The sequence below is a fragment of the Alligator mississippiensis genome, chromosome 3, assembly GCF_030867095.1.
Source record: "Alligator mississippiensis isolate rAllMis1 chromosome 3, rAllMis1, whole genome shotgun sequence".
NCBI classification, from domain to species: Eukaryota; Metazoa; Chordata; order Crocodylia; family Alligatoridae; genus Alligator; species Alligator mississippiensis.
In genome coordinates, this window is record NC_081826.1 from 239,241,378 (window position 1) to 239,261,070 (window position 19,693).

General features: G+C 42.0%; 1 protein-coding gene across 4 annotated transcripts in view; it reads left to right on the top strand.

Annotated features, from left to right (window-relative positions):
• The window catches only part of SKIC3 (SKI3 subunit of superkiller complex), a 145,443-nt gene that overhangs the window by 95,898 nt on the left and 29,852 nt on the right, over positions 1–19,693 (top strand). For all 4 annotated transcript variants that reach the window (XM_059725010.1, XM_059725009.1, XM_014597255.3 and 1 more), the window contains 10 exons: positions 39–292; positions 2,265–2,367; positions 3,727–3,903; positions 5,361–5,505; positions 5,672–5,750; positions 5,846–5,907; positions 6,028–6,084; positions 7,574–7,642; positions 9,109–9,183; positions 13,327–13,468. In XM_059725010.1, coding sequence (XP_059580993.1) covers positions 39–292; positions 2,265–2,367; positions 3,727–3,903; positions 5,361–5,505; positions 5,672–5,750; positions 5,846–5,907; positions 6,028–6,084; positions 7,574–7,642; positions 9,109–9,183; positions 13,327–13,468 — 1,163 coding nt within the window. The remainder of the gene's footprint in view (positions 1–38; positions 293–2,264; positions 2,368–3,726; positions 3,904–5,360; positions 5,506–5,671; positions 5,751–5,845; positions 5,908–6,027; positions 6,085–7,573; positions 7,643–9,108; positions 9,184–13,326; positions 13,469–19,693) is intronic.

Here is a 19,693-nt window from a genome sequence, read left to right on the forward strand (position 1 = left end):
TGGTTAATTTAATCTGATGTCTTGCTTGACATGTTTAGCTTGCAGGCAGCTCTGAGGGCAGATCCAAAGGACTCCAACTGCTGGGAGTCTCTAGGGGAGGCCTACTTAAGCAGAGGTGGCTATACGACGGCACTGAAGTCCTTCACAAAGGCTAGTGAACTGAACCCAGAGTCTGTTTACAGTATTTACCAGGCTGCAGTAATTGATCAGCTTCTAGGAAGATACAAGGAAGCAATTGCTGAATATCAGAAAATCCTGAAGAAGTCAAAGGAATATGTATCTGCCCTAAAAGGTAGCAAAGCTGGATTGTTTCATTTAATGAAATGTTGAAACGGAAGTACTAACCTCTGCATTAAGAAAGCTTTACACAGTTCAAATAGGAAAAAATATTTCATAACTAGCAAAACAGCACTTGCTAAATACCAATAAATGATTTTCAATAGAGCGTTGAGCTGTTGAAGGAGTGGACAGCCTAAAAAATGTATCATAGGACTTGTACCCCTTCTGCCTCCCACCCACACAATTCATGCACTCGTAGACACCTGCTTTGCAATGAGGTGCTGTGTAACAAACGGATTGTTAACTTTCTTCACTAAGAGTCATTGTTACTGCATGGTGGTAATTTATCTGAATTATTCTTTCAGTACTGTGGGTAGGTATTAGGGCTGTGTGAAACGGCTGTGTTTCAATTCGGTTTTGGATTTGGCCGTTCCGGAGGACAGTGATTTGTTTCCGGTCATTGTCCTGTTTCGTTTCGGCCAAATCTCCTCTGAATCTGTTTCAAATGGGCTGCAAGCTTCACACAGCCCTACTGCCCAGCCGGGCCTTGGGGCTGGGGGGAGCAGGACAGAGCCATGGGTGGCTCATCGGGGGTAGGAGGATGGCCCCTGCTCTCCATGAGAGCAAAGTGACCCCTGGACAGATCTCTGATCCCTCTCATGCTGGGTCACGGGGCAGGGAAGCAGCACAGAGCAGTGAGCAAGCCTGCTGATCCCTGCTGCATGACTTGGCTCCGCAGGGAGCAGAGATCTGCGCTAGGGTTCTTGCTGCTGCTGCCCACCCTGCACTGCCCTGGATCTCTGCTCCCTGCGGGGCCGAGTCGCACGGCTGGGCAGCGGCATGCAGCTGTTTCCCTGAAAGCCCAGCTCTGAAATGCTGAAATTTTCCAAAATGTTTTGGATGCCCCATTTCATTTCGGAGTCTTCAGTTTTGATTTGCATTCGTTGTTTCGGGCACTGAAATGGCCCGAAACACCTCTGAAATGAAATGGCTGCCAAAATTTTTGCGCAGCCCTAGTGGGTATCCCTTGCTTCTTAGTACTTCTGCATTGCTCCTGTGATACATTTGGGGCTATCTACCCAGAAGTCAATGTAACTTTTCATCAGTTGTCAGACTAAAAGTTTTCATGGTTTCTCTCCTGTTCTCTTCTGTCACTTTGGATAGTTGTTCACAGTATTTATATGATACCAGCTCATTGTAGACAAAAATGCTCCGTATAGCAGTGAGTAGCAGTAGCAGCAGCTGTTTTCTTTAGATGCTTGTGAAGGGTTTAAGTCAGAGCCAGGGTCACATGTAGGTATATCAGGCACGTCTCGTATCTTGGGTGTTTCTTATTGGGTGAGGCATTGAGCTCTTGAGCAGTAGAAAACGCTGGAAAGACCATGGTACCAGCTGCTGCAATATTGGATTAAGACATCAGGAGTTCTTCAAAGAAATAAATGCAGCAGTCCAGTCCTGAATTTCTTCCTGAAAACCAGATTTGATGTCTAGTCAGTTACAGGTGTCATGGCCTTTCTATTCATTGAGCTAGCCAGATTTTGTTGTACACCTCTGTGCAGTGAGGGATGAGATGTCCCGGGACCTTAAAACATACTGAAAGCAATGATATTTGCAAATAGCTTCCTGCTTGATGTAGTTCTTTCCCTGACTTTGACAAGGCAGTTATGCTGTCAGCAAGGGAAAAGTGTCAAGAATGGAAAACTCGGGATAGAACAGAAGTCAAACACATACATCAAGCTGCTGATAATGGGAGTTACTGCTGGATGTCTGGGTCAGTCTTGGCTTCTATAATTACACCAAACATAAACCTAAATAATCTTCAGTTAATTTTTTTTCCAGGGTAGGAAAAGCTGAATTATTAATATGAGCAGCAGGGTCTTGTTTTCTTGTTTATTTGTTTCTGTCCTACTTTACCTGTGGCGTTTTACAAGTTCTTATTTCAAAGAAGTCTCCCATAACAAAGGTAACAATTCTTTTGCTTTCAGGTCTGGGTGAGTGCTACCTGATGGTAGCAAGGGCTGCGCTTGCAGATTACCTTGATGACAAAGCGCTGGACTTCATTGAGCAATCACTTGAATATTTTACACGGTTAGTATTTTATATTAAAGAATTAACATGCACTGAAAGTTTTAAAATCTGTAGTGTCAGTTAAAATGCGGGATGATTGGAGGTTCAGTTATTTTGGCCTAGGATGAAATTTTATTTTGTGCCTTTTTATGATACAAGTATGAAAAGTACCTTTTGTACTCTGAACACTTCCTTCTTGGTTCACTTGTGTGAATTGTGAGGGGGTTTTTGTTTGTTTGGGGGGTTTTTTTGGGGGGGTGGGGGGGGTTATCTTTAAAGATCTGGTGAGGAGAAATTTTACCTGACTAATTCAGAAGTAGTGACTCCATAGGGTCAAAATTAGGTTGTCAAATTAGATTAATTAACAAGAAGGCTTTTCTATTTACTTTTTTGTCTTTTATTTTTCATCTTAAACTTCTAGATCTCATGCTTAATTCTTTATTTCTGAAGTTTCAGAATCTTCTTTTTAATAGGGTCCTAATAGAGTGAAGGCTGCAGGAAAAAGAAGTGGGCAAGGCAGAGGGCAAGGGAGCTACCTGACTCTGCCCCCGCCTCCAGTCATTTCTTTTCCTACTACAGCCAGGGAGGGGGAACAGTGATTCAAGACAACCCTCCAATACTTGTATTCTTTATGTGGAAAATTATAACAAATGTATACATTTTCCATATACAGAATCTAATTATTAGGGGGTTATCTTATATTCAGGGTCATCTTATATTTGAGTAAATACAGTAATTTTACCATGAGCAAATTACAGTTAGAAGAAGAAGGGGATTTGCTGCATACCAGTGATCCATAGTAATTGTTTCATGAGTCCACTTATGGGGTAGAGTTGACACAGTATACTTAGTTATCTGTCCACATGGATTGTTCCCCTGTCAGCATCATTCAGTAATTGGCTGGCTTCTAGACACTTAAATGTATACACTTCATTGGTAATACCAGTAAACATAATTTCTTTAGCTAAAGCAAGAAACTAATTCCACCTGATAAACAAGAATGTATAAGCCTTATCTGACTTTAGATTTTAAAAACTATGTCTTTTTACCCCAAAGATCTTGCAGTTAAAGAAAGATGTTGTGAATGCCTGTTAATGAGCTGTGGAAATGCAAAAATGGTAGTCTGCTTTCTAACCTCAGTTTGTGCATAGTAATGAACACTATCCGTATTTCCTTTAAGTTGTGACAGTGATATATGATGGATGTTGTTCTTTATCTTGTATTTGAGTAGGCAGTATATTTTCTATTTCGGAGGTGACCTGTGTTAAATTGAACTTGTTCTAGTGTTTTGTAAAGTAAACTTCTGAAAGACTGAGACTTGAGTGGCTAAGGATTTCCATGAATGAACTACTTTGTTTGTTTTCTTCCTTAATTTTATAGAGCAGCAAAGTGTCATCCTGATGTATCTTGTATCTGGAAACTACTTGGAGATGCGTGTACTAGTGTGCATGTGATTTCAACATCCAAAGTGAATGTTAAAGTTCTAGGATACCTTATTGGTCAGAACACAGACAAGCAAACCCTGAAGAAAAGTGAGCTCCTCATCCTGGGAGGGAGGTAATAACAATCATTGGGTACTTCACAGTATATGACACACAGTCTACTGAAATATTTTAAGTACTTTAAAAAAGTAAAGTATTAAAAGCATAAGTTGATTTGTGCATAATCCTGCATCAGTTGAATTCAACCTGTGCTGAAGTGAGATAGATGTGATAACTGCAGGATTGTGACAAATTAATTATGTATCTTGCCCACGAATCAGTTTTCACAGTATCCCACCCTTTCTGCCCTAAAATTCAAAGCTTTATCTTTCTACAGTGGGTAAGTGAAGCCCAGTCTAGAAATGTACTTTTGTTCTCTCATATATAGGTCTGACTCCATAGTCTCCCATGATGTAGAGAATTCAGCTCCATGACAGTAATTGCTTTTGTAAATTTCAAATTGACAAACTTAGTAAGTTTCACAGTTGTCCAAAACCAGATGCAGGAACTTTATCTTTCTGGAATAGGGGATTATTTGCTTCCAGTCATGAAGCTCATAAGAGACTACTTTAAAATTTATGATACCTTCTATTCATGCATAGAAATATATTTCAGGAAAAGCATCTGGATTTTAGCCAGTCTTTTTTGTTTTCCTCTGAGGTGTATGCAGCTAGCTACATACACGTTAAGGCTTTCAGAGTGGTGTTAGCTACATCTGCCAAAAAAATTAATGCAACTGCTTTTAAAATCCGAGCCATGGTATTTACTGTACTTGATGTCATAAGGGTAAGGATACAAAGTAGCCACAATAAGATATTCTAAAGTAGAATTTTTAAACTTTTTAAATAGATTTTTTGAGCCACATACATGGCGCGCACACAATACATGATGCAGTGACATCAGCACTTGTTTGACACTATCTACACAGCTGTTCCATGGCCTAGCAACTGAATAGCGTACATGGCTTTTATGATATATCCCTACACTAGTGGTTCTCAATGTTGTTTGACTCAAGGCATCCCTCAGAAAATGCCAGCTCTTAATTTGTTACTTTTTGGACTACAAAAAAAAATAATAGGCCACTTCCGTTGCAAAGAACTCAGACCACAACAGGTCAGAATGGTTTTTTGTTTTTTGGGTTTTTTTAACACTATGGCTTCCTATTGGAAATCTCTGGGTTTATTTTGTGAATCGTGTGTAGGTGTTTGGACACCTAAACAGTGCTAGTATTTTGTATGGCACCCCACAGCATCCTCAACAGGATTTCGCAGTACTCCAGGGTGGTGCAACACACTGGTTGAGAGTCGCAGCAATACACACATCATATCTGAACTACTATGCCCAAAGCCAAGAAATGCTCTGATTTTTTCTTCCCACATAAGTGGCTAGTTACCCATCACCTGTTAGGTTTTTTTTGTTTGTTTTTTGGGGGGTTTTTGCTGTTTCAAAGCTCCTCATCAGGCAGGCTTCAGTTAAATGTTCTGTTCATCTTTGGGTAGAAATAAAATGATTTTGTTATTCATATTTCTGTAGGTGTTATGGCAGAGCTTTAAAATTGATGTCCTTACCTAACATATGGTGTGATCTTGGAATAAATTACTATCGTCAGGCACAACACCTAACAGCAGTGGGTAGTGACACAAATGAGATCAGTGAACTGTTAGAGAAATCTGTACAGGTATTGCCTATATTTCTGTTATCTTCAGTAATACTTGAAAAAGACCTTGTTTTCTTTTCAAAATTGCTTTGATGTTGTCTGGTGTAATTGAAACTGTGACTAAAACATGAGAAACTTCATGCCACACCTGAGTGTTTAATTCACATTTTAATCTTTCTTTTCTCAGTGTCTCAAAAAAGCTGTGAGGCTTGACAGTAAAAACTACCTCTACTGGAATGCTCTTGGTGTGGTTGCTTCCTGTAGCGGTAAGTCACTCAAGTAAAACTGCAGCTAATTTAGGGGACAGCTTAGCTGGTTCTGTTAACAAAATTCAGTTACATTTAGCTCTCCTGTCTTTCAGCTATTGGGAATTACGCTCTTGCTCAACATTGTTTCATCAAATCTGTTCAAGCTGAACAAATTGTAAGTGATAAAAAAAGGCAGGGGGAGGGGAGGAGAGAACCTTATATGCCCAGTTATAGGTAGATACCATCTGTTCTAAGTTTTTTGTAGATTTTAACTTCATTTAATTTGTTTTGCTAGAATGTAGTTGCCTGGACCAACTTGGGGGTTTTGTATCTAGTAAATGGACACATTGAGGTAAAGCTTTTCTCCTTTAAATCTTAAATTTTGGCATGTTATGTTAATACATTTTACTTCTAATGGGTGAATCTACACATTAAATAATCCGCTTTTGGTAGTGTGCTTTAAATCTAGTACCTCCAGGCGTTTATAGACAAGCTGTCTGAGGGCAGGAGGGAAGGGGGGGTGCTTTAATTAGTGAGCCGTGCTAATTAAAAGCTCCTGAGCATCATGTGTATCAGCATCCCCATGCTGAAAATGGTGGCAGGGTACTTTTAACTAAAGGCCATCGAATGAGTTTTAGTTTAAAGTGCCTTGCCTCCATTTTTCAGCATGGGGACGCTGATACACGTGACTCCAGAGGCTTCTAGAGCATGTTAATTTCCACACTCCAGCAATCTTGATTAATCGAGTCTGCTTCAGTGTGCTGGATTTACAGTGTGATGGAGCAGCCTTGTTGCTTGTCTGTAGGAGCCCTCCATTGTGAGGTATTAAAAAATGCTTATTAGCTTATTTTAATGCGCATTAGCTAAAAAGCACGGTTTTTTTTGTCATGCGTAAATGCACATTACAGCATACATGTAGATGTGTGCAATGCAGGGATGAAAACAATTCAGGTATTTTCTTAGATAGTTTAGTTAAATAAAAATAATACTGTGTGCGCAGTTTTTGGGCGGAGAGTGTATATTTAACCTAGCACTTACAAATTCTGGTAACCAAAACTGAATTAAATCTGGGTCACAAGCATGTTGGAACTGGGAAATTCCTAGCTCATAAATGTCAGCCCATATTTTAGACTGCTTAGGTATTTGGCATGTTTTGGTACATTTTTCAGCCTTAGGAGAAAAATAAAATGAGGTGGCTTTAAATGAAACTAATTTACCTAGATTTTGTGAGAATCTGATTTGTATCTCCAAAATTTCAAGAACAGAACTAAATCAACCCCTACTCTGTAAAATCAAATGTATTATATTAAAAAAAGCTAAATGCAAGATTTAGAAAATGGGTTATCACTAAGTATCTAATCTTGTTACAAGGCCTTTTTTAAGGTTAAGTATATGACCTCCTTAATACATAATTGCTTAAAAAAAAAAAAGCTTGCACACAATTCAGAGCAAACTGTGTATGCAATGATTGTGAATGAACAGTTTGAAAACACTTTATGAAGGAAGTAAACTTGCAGTACTGGAGTCTACCAGAGGCTTGAATTTTTTTCCAAAGGCAAATAAATTTTCATTAATCACTGCTAATGGGAAGGGTGTTGATCTTGGTCTTGATTTTGAAGACAAAGTAATGAAGTGGTACTTAAGTACTCTGTGTGAGTATTGATTGCATGTGCATGTTCTTTACATCTCATTGGATATTTAATTGTACTTCATTTTATCCCACGGAAATAGTTAATCCATTCGTTCTTTGTCAGTAACCCATACAATAGATTTTTGTCTATGTTTGTTTAACAGTCTTCTTAAATATTTTGCTCTGCATCTGATCATATGTATTTTTACAGCAAGCTCACGAAGCCTTCAAAGTAGCTCAGTCTCTTGAGCCCTCATATTTACTGTGCTGGATTGGGCAGGTAAAACTTCACTTAACGTCTTTCACAATATGTGATTCAATAAGTGTTTTATCAAAGTTTGAAGGACTTAAACAAATTCTTAATTAAGCCTCAGTTTATAAATGCTTGGGTACTTAGACAAAACCCTACTATTCCATGTCTTTCAAGTTTTTGCAGAGTTTTTTTTGTCTCTTATAAACAGCTATGTTCATTGTATTTAATCTTGTTTTTGTAGCATTGTCAAGTGCTGGTATTCTCCGTGCTTAGTGCATCTAAAGCAAAACCATTGTTCGTGGGACCCAATTTTGCTCCTCTTGATCACACAAAAAAACAGAAATAGTGTTTCTGGGAGCAATAATGTAGGGAGAAGTTGATGGGTAGGAGAAATCATGTTAAAGCATTATGGTCAGAAATTTAAAACTAGAAATTTTTTTATATTGTTGGTTCTCCTATATCAGACATCTAAAATGGTTTTTAATAGACTATGCAGTCATAGCAATTTAAAGGCTTTGACATTTGCCATTTTGCAGGAAATAGAATGTCAAAGTCTGTCTTATTGTCACCTTCATGTATCGACATTGAGGGGAAAGGGAGATAGGAAGCCTTTGGATGACTAGACAGACAGAATAAGGTGGGGAAATATTCAATACTGTCCTCCTTTCACAGGTGCCTTCTGTAATATATACTGTCCATCTTACTGCTATTATATAAGTGAAACCAAAATATGAGAAGTAGTAGTAATATCACTGGCTGCTTAGAGACTTTAAAACAAAAAAACCCAAAAAGACATGCTTCACTGGCAGAAGCAATGCATTGGTTTGCCCTGGCTCCACAATGTCTATATAGATTGGATGCTTCAGCAGGGCTTTTTGGTGCTTTCATCTAATAGTTGATTCAATCGATTATTAGATAAATGTCAAAAAAGCACCACTAAAGCATCCAGGCTATAGAGATGTTGGACAAGCTGGGTCCAACTAATGCAGTGCCTCTTCTGGGCATGTGCTTGGCTTGGTGTGGGAGTGGGCCGAGTTTAAAGTAAAGCACCGTTTAAGTGTTTGGGGGGGGGTGTTTTTTTGTTTTGTTTTTGTTTTGTTTTGCTTTAATGTCTGTAAGCCGTTGTGCCTTTTTAAAAGCCCTTGTTAGGAATGAGGCTCCATTGTAGTGAGTGCTCTATAAACTCAAGATTGAGTTCTTGCTTTGAAAGTAACCTTCTACTGCATAGGCAATTTAAATGCAGCAATCTGTGCCCTCCCTTCCTCTGTCTATATGCCAGTTTTCTAAACTAAGATTCATTATATGTTCAGGAATCTTTTTAAAGGTGATTAAAATGTACCACATTAGATATGTGTAAACATTTTGTGATTATAGTTTTGTATATGACTGGATGTACTTGGTAGTTTTCAGTTTCTTGAGAAAACGTCCAAGTGGGAATAATGGAGTACTATATGGTACCAAATCCAAACTTTTTTTTTCTAATTTGTCTCTAGGCTCTCATTGCAGAGCGTGTAGGCAGCTATGATACTATGGATCTGTTTAGGCACACCACTGAACTCAGTATGCATGTAAGTATTTGAACAGCTTTCTCACTGGGTGTTTTTGAATAATTTTGCCTGTGGTACTATAGAAAGGCCTATGGCAAAAGTTGATGACAGTTGGAAAGCTAGCGACCCACTGCAAATTCCCTTTAAGGCGCCCATGTTTTGTATTCTGTATTCCTATGCCATCTTCACAGCATGATAGCCTTCCAATAGCACATTAAATCTACTGGCAATACAGAAATGTATATCCTCAAAGAAAAATTGAAATGTGGTTTGTAGTAAACCTAAACAATAGTGAAGCAGAAGAAAATGTTGACTGACTCATCTAACGAGAGTGCTTTGAGGACTTCTACTATAAGTAGAAGTAATTAAATTTTTTTACATCTTATTGTCGGGACTCAGGGCAGCCGGCCAGTACCTGTCCCTGACTCCCACCCGGGCAGTTAAGGGTCCGTCGCCTTAGAAGGCCGTCAGGTGGGTATTTGTGACGCTTGGAGTGGAATTAATTAGGCGGACACTTATCGGTTGTAAAGCAAGATTATTTATTTATGCCGTCAAGTTGGTGAATAGCGGAGGTCAGAGATATTTGGTTAGTTATAGCTTAAGGTTTGTAGGTCATATGTCGGTCTGTATAAGAGTTCGTCGCTCGGGCAGATAAATGGAGAAAAAAGTCGGGTCGGCAGGTCGTTGATTTACGTCTGATTAGGTCGAGACGGGGGAGACTGACAAGTGATTAATTTGTCAGTTATTTTCACGCATACGTTTAGAGGTTTTTTAGGTGTGTGCGCGGAGGTCTCCCGTTCTTTACGGAAGTGAAGACGGGTTTTATTTGTATAATAGTAAATTGTTTTTTGTCACGTCATAAATTTAATTAGAATCGCCAGTTATTTAGCGGTCTTTGTTAGGGTGTTATTATAGGGTTATTTTTTGTTTTTTTGATCAGTTATAATGATTTATGTATAGCACAGAAGGCTAAGTTTTATTTTATGTTAGTGTTGCAGTTATAAATTTTTTTTTGACATGCGCAGCAAAAAAGCGGTTATTATCATTATTGTTAACCCTTAGTTAACCTAGTGTAGAAAAAAACTGTTTTGAATGGTTTTATTTGTTTGTGACATGGGCACTACTTAATTTGGTTGTGACATGCCCCCTTGCCCATGGCACAGCAAGTCACATCATGTTTATATATAGACCATTTTCGTTATTATTTTTGTTAGTGTTTAGTAAGCGGGTGTATATAAAAGCAAAAAGCGTGGTTAATTTGGTTTTGAGATATTGTAAAATTTAATAACTAAAACACACAAATATAATAATGGCTATTATGATTAATGGTAAACACAAGATAATCAAAGACGCCGACATTTGAATTAACTTAAACGCAGTAAACTGTTATTTTTGATTTTATGTAATCTTTTTTAATTTGATTTTTTTTTTAAGGTAATTGAGAGTGAGGTATCAGATTAATGCCCCCTATACGGAGGGTTTTTAAAATTGTGGCTTATTATACTTGAGTTAAATCGTAGCTTTGAAAACACTAATTTTTTGTATCGTCATTAGCAGCCTTTTTTTTTTTATTGTCACCTCTCTTAAACCGTTTTTTTGAATGTATAGGTTCCTTTAGAACCTTGACTATTTGCCCCCTTCCATCATCATCTCTTTCATTTCTTTTTTTAACGTTTTTTTTAATCAATGTTTTTGTCTATATCCGACCTTTTTGTGACATCCCCTAAACCTTTAGACTATTAATGTTGGGTTTTTTTAATAATTTAGAGCTTTTTATTTAAAACATTATGACTTGGCTTTATTGTGTAAAGTCTCGAATAGGCTTTAAAACAAAATAAAACAAGTATGTATAAGATCATTAATAGAAAAAGAAAAACCATAAAATGAGTCGTTAGTTATGTCTTTGGCCTAAAATGACAAAAGGTTTAGGACCGAGTTGGAGGTTTTGAAGTCAGCTCCGTTCGTCGAGGAATCTGTTAGTAACAGCAGGAACAGAGCGACGACCTTGTTTGCGACATATAAGCAGGCGGCCATTGTGGCGTCGATCCGGGTGTGCTGTAGGTTGGTGCTTGGTGATTTTTGCAATCGGGCAGTCACAGATTGCCTCTTCGTTACCGCTGGGCCTATAAGGGAACAAAACAAACAAATGGACAAACAAACAAAGAAAACTAAAAAATAATAAAAGTGTCTTTTGTATATTTATGAGCATAATGTCGTAGTGGTTGGAATAGTTTATAGATGCCCTCTTCGAGTAGTTGTTTGTTGGGGCAGGCTGCGGTGTTATCCGGAGTGTGCTGTTAGGCGTGGGTGCCTCCAGGGCCCGGACCGGTTGGCGGCATCGGTCGAGGCTGGTAGCCTAGTATATGTGCCAGTTGTCGTTGTTCCGCATCTTTTAGGACGTGCAGCCATTGTTTGGTAAGCGTGAAGTAGTTTAGGAGGAACCCAAACATGGCTCTTTTTTCCGGTGTCCTCTGGGGTGGCAGTCTTGATTTTTTTCATGAGTTGAATTGGGAATGTCTTGGCTTTTGATGTTTGACTGGATATGTAGTAAGATAGCTTAGGGTGACGGCTGAGTTTGTAGTTGTTGATTTTATAAGAGCTTGTAATCGTGGAAGTTGACTTAAAAGATTTTTTGTTGGCTGAGTAACGAGCAGGTTGAGGAGAAGGCGAAGGGTGATGGTGTCTTCTTTTCTATAAATCTTCATGTATGTTTTGATGACGTCAAGGGTGGTGGTGGTAGTTGCACCCTCTGGGTTGGTTATTTGTTTGGTTATTGTTATAGGATGAGCGGCAGCTGTAGTTGTTATTTTGTCTGATGAGAGGATCGGATTCTCACTCGTTGTCCCCTCCTGGTAGGACGGAGGTGGGGCCGTTGGGAGCGACGTCATCTCGGGGGCGGGCTTGTTGGGTGGAGTCCTACCTGTTTTTTTGTGGCTCCGCCCTTCTTTTTCAGGTCCTCCAGGCAGCTCATATTTTTCTCGGTGCCATTTTTTGATGGCAACGGAGAGTTTTGGCACGCTGCCATCTCCGCAGCAGCTTTGCTGACTGTAGCTAGCTGGATTTTTAAGTTTGTATTTTTACGCAGTAGGAGTGACACTACGTTAATCATCTTTTTTTTGTCCCACTCGGAGCTTGCCCACTCCTTTTCGACTCCCTCCTCTCCTTTTAGCAAGAAGTAGCCGCTGACGCACCCTGTCTCCGCTCCGCTCGCTTGGTGATAAGCGATGTGAGCGCATAATTTATCTGCGTTGTTTACGCGGCGCCCCCCCACTATATCAGGGGTAGTTCTTAATTAATTCCCACTCCATCACATTTTTTTTTTTTTAATCCTGTTCGTGACGCCATGTTGGGACCCAGGGCAGCCGGCCAGCAGCTCTCTCTGACTCCCACCCGGGCAGATAAGGGTCCGGGGCCTTAGAAGGCCATCAGGCGGGTACGTGACGCTTGGAGTGGAATTAATTGGGCGGACGCTTATCGGTTGCAAAGCAAGATTATTTATTCACGCCGTCAAGGTGGTGAATAGCGGAGCTCAGAGATACTTGGTTAGTTATAGCTTAAGGTTCGTAGGTCGTATGTCGGTCTGTATAAGAGTTCGTCGCTCGGGCAGATAAATGGATAAAAAAGTCGGGCCGGCAGGTCGTTGATTTACGTCTGATTAGGTCAAGACAGGGGAGACTGACAAGTGATCAGTTTGTCAGTTATTTTCACGCATACGTTTAGAGGTTTTTTAGGTGTGTGTGCGGAGGTCTCCCGTTCTTTACGGAAGTGAAGACAGGTTTTATTTGTGTAATAGCCAATTGTTTTTTGTCACGTCATAAATTTAATTAGAATCGCCAGTTACCTAGCGGTCTTTGTTAGGGTGTTATCATAGGGTTACTCCCTGTTGTTTTTGATCAGTTATAATGATTTATGTATAGCACAGAAGGCTAAGTTTTATTTTATGTTAGTGTTGCAGTTATAAATTTTTTTTGACATGCGCAGCAAAAAAGCGGTTATTATCATTATTGTTAACCCTTAGTTAACTTAGTGTAGAAAAAAACTGTTTTGAATGGTTTTATTTGTTTGTGACATGGGCACTACTTAATTTGGTTGTGACACTTATCACTGTCATCTGTCACTTTTTAGCAGCTAATAACACCCTGTTTTGTTTTCTTCCTTCTTGAGACTGAAGGAGCAAAAGGCTATGCCCATTGGGTATGCTCAACGTTGCAGGATAAAAGCAACCGAAACTCTGAGCTGTATCAATACAACATCATTCAGATGCATGCCATTCCAGCAGCACAGGTGGTTTTGAGCAAATATACACGTGAGTAACTTTTTTAAAGACACAAATTCTGTAATTTGGTATCAGAACTTGACTAAAAGATGTAGTTGTCATGAGTATCTATGTCTGAACTATTGCTGCGCCAAGTGATCTGATCATATAATAATGACAAGGGGACGACTTAATTGTGAAGCAGATAACCAAAATGGATAGGTAGGTATCTTGCCTAATCTAGGTCTTTGGTGCACATTAATTTAATGATGCGGTGGGATCTGATCCACAGTCCCAGCAATCACACCTCCTCCCCTACCACACGTGTGGCCAGCATCATTTTAAGATCAGAGATCAGATCCTAGTGGCACTATTTAATGCTTGCCAGTGAAAAGGGAGGCTGGGATCCCAGGCTCCATTGTCAAGTTGAAAGCTGGATGTCTTCAGCCTGCCTGAACCCAAGCAGTCTTGGGGCCAGAACCAATAATTTTCTGTTGTTAGTCCCAGCCCCTGGACTGCACTGAGGCCATTTGAGACTCATCATTGATCCCAGGACCACACCAAAACCTGTTTCAGACTCCTTTGCAGTCTCAGGACGATATTGTAGTCTTGAAGTGGCTCTGGTGACCATACACTTAGTTAAAGGCATAATGGAAACCCGCCCCAAAAATGTTATGCACCTTTTGTGGGATCTTTTTGGGAGTGGTTTCCTGTTGTTTGTTTGGTTTTTCGGTTTTGTTTTTTTGTTTTGTCACACCATTACTAGTGCCCATTAACAGGTTTATCGTGTCTTAATTATAAGGTCTTCCAGGGACTTCATTGGCATCAGCTGTTCACAATGGGGTATAATTGTGCTATTAACTGAGGAAAGAATCCTGAAGAAACTAGTAAGGGCTTTGACTCTCAATGTTGTTCAATGACAAATTAGGCACTTTGGCTACTAAAATATTATGGTTTAAGCCACAAAATCAGATGTACTTTTACAGGGTTAAGATTTAATTAAATACAGTGTAGAGGTTACAAGGGCCCAACTATAGAATTCCAACCTGTTCTAGTGGGATTAATTAATTAAGGGAGAATGTAAGTATGACTACTTACCATGAGAGAAAGCTAGAGTGAGAGAACTTTTAATTTGCTAACTACTTCACAGTAATACGTAGATTCAAGGGACCTCGGAAGATCATTGGGTCTAGCCCCCTGCCCCAGGGGCAGGAAGTCAGCTGGGGTCACAGGATCCCAGCAAGATAAATGTCCAATTGACTCTTAAAGGAGTCCAGAGTAGGTGCTTGCACCACCTCTGGCAGCAGTCTGTTCCAGGCCTTGGGGGCTCGGACTGTAAAGAGGTTCTTCCTTATGTCCAGCCTGAAACGGTCTTGGAGAAGTTTGTGACTGTTTGACCTTGTCATCCCATGGGGCGCTCTGGTGAACAGGTGTTCCCCCAGATCCTGATGTACACTCCTTTATATGCTTACAGGCAGCCGCCAGGTCTCCCTGAGCCTGCACTTTTTTCCAGGCTGAAGAGTCCCATAGCTCAGCCTCTCATCATAAGGCCTGTTTTCCTGCCTTCTGATTATGAGCATGACTCTCCTCTGGACTCTCTCTCAAGCTTCTCCACATCCTCTTTGAATTGTGGAGCCCAGAATTGGATACAGTACTCCAGCTGTGGCCTCACCAAGGCCGAGTACAGCAGAAGGATGACATCCTGGGATTTGCTAGAGAAGCATCTATGGATGCAAGCCAGAGTTTTGCTCGCTTTGCCAGCTGCAACATCACATTGGTGGCTCATACTCATCTTGTGGTCAATCATGAACCCCGAGTCCCTTTTGGCTGTGGTGCTAGCAAGCGTAGCACTGCCAAGCCTATAAGCATGCCATGGGTTTTTCTTCCGAAGGTGGAGTACCTTGCATTTTTCAGTGTTTAAACACCATCAGGTTTTCATCCACCCGTTTTCCGAGCCTACCAAGGCCAGCCTGGATCACCGTCCTATCCTCGGGTATGGACGCTTTACCCCAAAGTTTGGTGTCATCAGCTAACTTGGCCAGTCTGCTTTTGACACCAATGTCCACATTGTTGATGTAGAAAAGAATAGGCCCAAGGACAGAGCCTTGGGGGACCCCACTGGTCATGGCGCACCACAATGATTGACTTCTGTCAATTACCACCCTCTGGGTCCAACCTCGAAGCCAATTCTCCAGCCGGCAGACTGTGATGCAGCCGATATGTCACCTGGTCGTAGAAGGAGATGAGATTGGTCAGGCAAAACCTACCCGCAACAAACCCATGCTGGCTATCCCTCAGAAAGTTGCCTTCAGACAGTTTGTCAAAAATTATCTCTTTGATTTTTATTTTTTTTTCCCCAAGATCTTCCCCGGAGTAAAAGTCAGGCTGATGGGCCTGTAGTTCCCCAGATCTGCTTTCCTCTCTTTCTTGAACATAGGCACCACATTGGCCTTCTTCCAATCTTTGGGCACTTTACCAGAGCGCCATGAGTTCTCGAAGATCCGTGCCAGGGGCTGAGCTATGATGCTTGCCAGCTCCTTAAGTACCCTGGGGTATAAGCTGTCTGGGCCAGCTGACTTGAAGGTGTCCAGCCTCTCAAGGTGTTCCTTCACATGGTCAACATTGAAGGGTAACAGTTCTCCCTTGCTCTGGCCATCCCGTACCATATTGAGCAGGGCCGTCCCTTGGGGCTGGTGAAAAACCAATGCAAAATACCCATTAGGCAGGTTGGCTTTTTTCTGGGCATCAGTTATCAGTTGACCTATATGGTTTAGCAGGGGTGCAATGTTACCCTTGCTTTTCTTCCAGCTTCCCACATATCTAAAAAAGGACTTCTTATTGTTCTTGATATGTGTAGCCAGTTTGTCCGTGTGCACAGTGAATGTGAGGCAGCTTGAGTCTCAACCAAGCTACTGTGCATTTGCTGCAGGATAGGCATGAACATACATGGCTTCTATGGAGTAGCTAAAGCTGTATATATACTCCCGCACTTAAGTTTTGGTAATTTGTTCAAATAGCTGTACCCTGTCTGTGTATCTTCCTGTGTTCTAAAAAGAACCTTTACTTCCCCACTCAGAATATCAAATTGATAATTCTTAGCCTCATTTTTAATTACATAGAACCAAAAGCAGTACTACTAAAGCTAAAATCTTAGGGCATGGACACACACAACACTTAAATTAGTTTAAATACTGTTTAACCTGAAGCAGACAGATTTAAAACAGGCTTAAATGTCTTCCTGAAATAGTTCAATGGGGTACCTGGAAAATCAAGTGCTATTTTGAACCTGTTCACTGTTGTGTAGACACCGTGTTCTGTGCCACAGGTCTGGTCAGTCCTCCAAGCCGACACTGCATTGTTCTTCACCCCTCTACACACAACTGACTGGTCTGGTATATAGCCAGAACTGTTGCCCGCTTTTCCCCCCCCTTTTTGTTTGTACAATTTTTTTTTTTTATCCATGAGCTCTCCTGCACTGTTTGTTCAATAAAAGGCATCTTTCTTAACATAGCCAGCTATATTATCATGCCTTATTTGACTTCAGCCCGTTGCTATGCTGTGCCCCCCCAACCCCTAATAAGCTCTCGGAACCAAAAAGCATGGGTCTAGGCACTGACCCCCACCCCCTGGTCAGGCAAGCATACCTAAGACTTCAGCCATTATCTGGCTTTTGAAGTCTTATTCACCTGAGCTTAGGAAAGAGGAAAAGCAGAAGTGAAAATGCCCCCAGCCACAGGTCCCTCACCCCCTGACACTCCCACCCAAAGCATGGCTGCAAGCCACTCCCCACTCTCCCACTGAGAGAATGCTGGGGTCGATGCTTACTCCCACCCCCAGGTGTCAGGGCCACAGCACTCTGCACAATGGTGAACTGGTTCCCAATCAGTGACATTTTTGGAACAATTCAGGTGTTGTGTCCACACCCTTAAGGTTCAATATATATTTTGCTGAAGACTGAAACAAAACAATTGAACCTCTTTCCATTTTTCATTTTCCAAGGAAAATGAATGTCCAATCTGAAACTTAGAATTGTTGTACTGATGAGTAGATTCATAGATTCATAGATGTTAGGGTCGGAAGGGACCTCAATAGATCATCGAGTCCGACCCCCTGCATAAGCAGGAAAGAGTGCTGGGTCTAGATGACCCCAGCTAGATACTCATCTAACCTCCTCTTGAAGACCCCCAGGGTAGGGGAGAGCACCACCTCCCTTGGGAGCCCGTTCCAGACCTTGGCCACTCAAACTGTGAAGAAGTTCTTCCTAATGTCCAGTCTAAATCTGCTCTCTGCTAGCTTGTGGCCATTATTTCTTGTAACCCCCGGGGATGCCTTGGTGAATAAATACTCACCAATTCCCTTCTGTGCCCCCATGATGAACTTACAGGCAGCCACAAGGTCGCCTCTCAACCTTCTCTTGCGGAGGCTGAAAAGGTCCAGTTTCTCTAGTCTCTCCTCGTAGGGCTTGGTCTGCAGGCCCTTGACCATACAAGTGGCCCTTCTCTGGACCCTCTCCAGGTTATCCGCATCCTTCTTGAAGTGTGGCGCCCAGAATTGCACGCAGTACTCCAACTGCGGTCTGACCAACGCCCTATAGAGGGGAAGTATCACCTCCCTGGACCTATTCGTCATGCATCTCCTGATGCATGATAAAGTGCCATTGGCTTTTCTGATGGCTTCGTCACACTGCCGGCTCATGTTCATCTTGGAGTCCACTAGGACTCCAAGATCCCTTTCCACCTCTGTGCCACCCAGCAGGTCATTCCCTAGGCTGTAGGTGTGCTGGACATTTTTCCTCCCTAGGTGCAGCACTTTGCATTTCTCTTTGTTGAACTGCATCCTGTTGTTTTTGCCCACTTGTCCAACCTATCCAGGTCTGCCTGCAGCTGTTCCCTGCCCTCCGGCATGTCCACTTCTCCCCATAGCTTTGTGTCATCTGCAAACTTGGACAGAGTACATTTGACTCCCTCGTCCAAGTCGCTGATGAAGACATTAAAGAGTATCGGTCCAAGGACCGAGCCCTGCGGGACCCCACTGTCCACACTTTTCCAGGTCGAGACCGACCCATCTACCACGACTCTTTGGGTGCGACCCTCTAGCCAATTCGCCACCCACCGGACTGTGTAGTCATCCACATCACAGCCTCTTAACTTGTTCACCAGTATGGGGTGGGATACCGTATCGAAGGCCTTCCTGAAGTCTAAGTATACGACATCCACCCCTCCTCCTGTGTCCAGGCATTTCGTAACCTGGTCATAGAAAGAGACTAGGTTGGTCAGGCACGATCTGCCCGCCACAAACCCATGCTGGTTTCCCCTCAGCATAATTTGCCCTGCCGGGCTCTCACAAATGTGAGCCTTGATAATTTTTTCAAAGACTTTACCAAGGATGGAGGTGAGACTGACTGGCCTATAGTTGCCTGGGTCCTCCTTCCTCCCCTTTTTGAAAATGGGGACCACGTTAGCCCTTTTCCAGTCCTCCGGGACTTGGCCCGTGCGCCGCGAGCGTTCGAATATTCCTGCCAGTGGCTCTGCAATGATGTCGGCCAGTGCCTTCAGCACCCTCAGATGGAGCTCATCCGGGCCTGCCGACTTAAAGGCATCCAGTTCTTCCAAATGACTCTGCACCACCTCAGGATCTACGTACGGAAGTCTGGCGCCTTCCTGCTGCCTCTCTACAACCCCAGTGAGAGACTTGTTGTGCCCCTCACTTAGGAACACTGAGGCAAAGAACTCGTTGAGGAGTTCAGCCTTGTCCCCCCTATCTGTCACCAATTGTTTCTGCCCATTTAGCAGTGGTCCTATTCCTCCCTGGGCCTGCCTTTTACTCCCAATATATCTAAAAAACAATTTCTTGTTGTCTTTTACTTGCGTTGTCATCCTCAGCTCCATGGTAGCTTTGGCCCGCCTAACTGCCTCCCTACAAGCACGAGCAGAGGAGGTATATTCATCTTTAGTGATCTCACTCTGTTTCCACTTTTTATGTGCTCCCCTTTTGGCCCTTAGGCTGCCCTGGATTTCTCTGGTCAGCCATGGAAGCCTCCTGGCCCCTTTCCCTCTTTTGCCTCGCTCGGGGATTGTCTTGCTTTGTGCCCAAAGGATCATTTCCTTTAGGCACAGCCACCCTTCTTGGGCTCCCATCCCTTCAAAACTCCTACTCTGCAGTGCGTCCTTGACTAATCGCCTGAGTGCATTGAGATCAGCTTTCCTAAAGTCTAGCACTTTCACCCTACTAGTTAACTTACCCACTCGCTGTCTTACGTTGAATTCTATTATAAGG